Source organism: Wolffia australiana, chromosome 12 (assembly GCF_029677425.1).
Source record: "Wolffia australiana isolate 7733 chromosome 12, ASM2967742v1".
In the NCBI taxonomy this organism is placed as follows: Eukaryota; Viridiplantae; Streptophyta; class Magnoliopsida; order Alismatales; family Araceae; genus Wolffia; species Wolffia australiana.
In genome coordinates this window covers 10539712-10542211 of record NC_135846.1, presented here as the reverse complement: position 1 = coordinate 10542211, position 2500 = coordinate 10539712, and the positions used below count along the sequence as shown (strand labels likewise).

The 2500-nt window shown below is 38.1% G+C and overlaps 1 protein-coding gene across 1 annotated transcript in view; it reads left to right on the top strand.

Annotated features, from left to right (window-relative positions):
• The window catches only part of LOC144710371 (E3 ubiquitin ligase BIG BROTHER-related-like), a 3262-nt gene extending 992 nt beyond the window's left edge, over nucleotides 1-2270 (top strand). Inside the window, exons 4-7 of the mRNA XM_078584114.1 lie at nucleotides 581-622; nucleotides 702-823; nucleotides 899-1007; nucleotides 2098-2270. Of these exons, the coding sequence (XP_078440240.1) occupies nucleotides 581-622; nucleotides 702-823; nucleotides 899-1007; nucleotides 2098-2154 (330 nt within the window). The 3' untranslated portion in view covers nucleotides 2155-2270. The remainder of the gene's footprint in view (nucleotides 1-580; nucleotides 623-701; nucleotides 824-898; nucleotides 1008-2097) is intronic.
• The last annotated feature ends 230 nt before the right edge of the window (nucleotides 2271-2500 follow it).

The window sequence follows — 2500 nt, the reverse complement described above, 5'->3', positions numbered from 1 at the left end:
TTAAATTTTGTGCCTTATTGTCTCTTTTTTAATCCAGTGTGCCTATTAGAAGTAGATATTCGTTTAATGGATCGAGTAACAATTATTTCAAGTTGGTCGAAATTTCTAGGGATTTTATTATGCCTAATTTGGCGCGACTATTTTCCCAAAACTTCAAGAGGGAGAAGAAACATGTTGATTTGTGTTTTTTTTTTCTCTGCCAGTAAAATCCAAAGATATAATTCTCTAATTCCACGTTGTTTGAATTGAATTTCGATGCTCAACAATTTGTTCTCTTCATTGCAAAAATGTAATTTGGAGTTTATGTGGAAAATTTTCTCTGTATACGTGTTTCAACACCCATGAAAACGAAAGAGATCGTTCAAATGAAATCGGATTAATACGTATGCTGAACGATGATTATCTGTTGTATGTATTAAACCATAAATCGTTCAAATTTTTTGATCCTCATTCGAATTTAACTTCAATTACTTCGGGGGACTTCAAATTTGTATTAGTCACTTGGCCGAAGTTTATTTTTCAACTTGAATTGAGAGTCATTTCACCAATTGATCAACGTTTCTTGGCCTCACTTGTGTAGGAAACATGGTCAGATGTTGACCCTGACGAATTATCATACGAGGTAGGTTTCTTCATACTCATACTTGTGTGTACTAGCACGACATCACTTGAATAAGATCACTTGGAGTTTGGATAAATAGGAATTGATCGCGTTGGGGGAAGCCGTTGGGACAGAAAGTAGAGGGCTAACTCATGACAGAATTGCCGCACTGCCGTCTGTTAGCTACAAAGCCGGTGATACCCCTGAACTGGCAAATGATCAGTAAGTTTTTTTGGGTCTGACATCGATCTTATATAGCTCTCGGCTGAGGCTGAATGATATCAATTTGATGGTCAGATGTGTTATATGTCAACTGGACTATGAGGATGGCGAGGCCCTTGTTGCTCTTTCCTGCAAACATATATACCATCCGGACTGCATCAATAATTGGCTTCAAATAAACAAGGTTCGTATTTTCTTCGTTCCCTTTTTTCTGAGCTGATTTCGTATAGGAAAGATAGACGTTATTAATAAAGGATTGGTAGGTTGTAAAGATACTTGTAGACCCTTGTTTAGGGGGGGGGGGGGGGGGGGATAGGGAAAAGCGCTGGAGCGGAAGATATGTAGTAAAAATATAACAGATGGGAGGGAAATTAAAACCCTTTGCGTAAGGCTAGGTTTTGTATTCATTTAAAATACGGAAAAAGACTATTGTTCGGAGACATACATGACGAGTCATCATTGTCCTCAACATGTTTCATTGGCAGGATGACAACGTTGATGACAAAGTCTCTGTCATCGTAGTCTCTCATCTGCTGGTAGGATAATGATGATTATGCTGATTTTGTGTTGTCGTCGCCTATCTTCACTCTCTCTGTTAACCTCATTTAGATGACTAGAGACAATAAATAAGTCGATGTCGTCATTGTCAACATCATTCATCCGCAGTTAGGATGACAGTGATGATGATTAAATCTTCATCTTCAGTCAATCTGTGGATGATGACAATGATAATTTCGTCATTGTCTGCAAACCTTATCAAGGGCAAGGATGATGATTATACAATTTGGTTGAAAATGCTGTCCTCTTCGGGAAGGTGGTGCTAGGAGAGGGTACTCGGATTAAGTCACAAAATAACCAAATTCACGTGGCCTAGAATCAATTTTATGTAGTCATATAGATAAGTTTTTTTTTCATTAAGGGTTAAATAGAAATAGAAAGCTGCTGGAGTTAAATCCAGCTTGAGGAGGAAAGGCGGATCATTAAGAACAGAAGCAAAAATTAATAGTCAGGAAACTGAATGCAGTATGAACTTTGGTGGTTGATGGGAAGTGAAATTATTTCTTAATTTTTATTTGTTAAGTGGAGGGCCTGGGCCTGGGAAGAGTAAGCATCTCTTGTAAAATATGAGCAACGCCAAATCCCTCTAAAGCCCAAACTTCCATTTCTCCAACTCGTTGGCCACCCTGTTATTATTTTAATTCGTGTGATTGATGTGTAGGATTATTTTATTATCAATTTTTTATAATCTCCCCATTCTTGGCGTCTTCTTGTAGGTCTGCCCCATCTGCAACACAGAAGTTACTACCCCTGAAGTCGACAGCTCAGGATGAGCATGAAAACTGTCTGGATTCTGTTATCATTTAAATTCCAAAAACATGTCCTCTCCCATATTCCCATACTTTTTTTTTATCCTTTTTAGAGACCTATCCAGTCCATTCTTTGGTAATCTCTTCGTTTTCTTTTTGGAATTCGTAAATTCTTCTTTTTACCTTGTTCAGAGTAGAAAAATATATCAATAAGGGAAGCGGGTTAATAAATTTAAAAATAGATTTACCTTCGAGTAAAACTTAGTTCTGCTTCATGTCCCTGATTGTGGGCCGGGACGTGGGCTAATTTAGTCACGGGTTCATGTCAGCAGGAATGATGAAACCGGCAACAACCATTGGATCACCGACC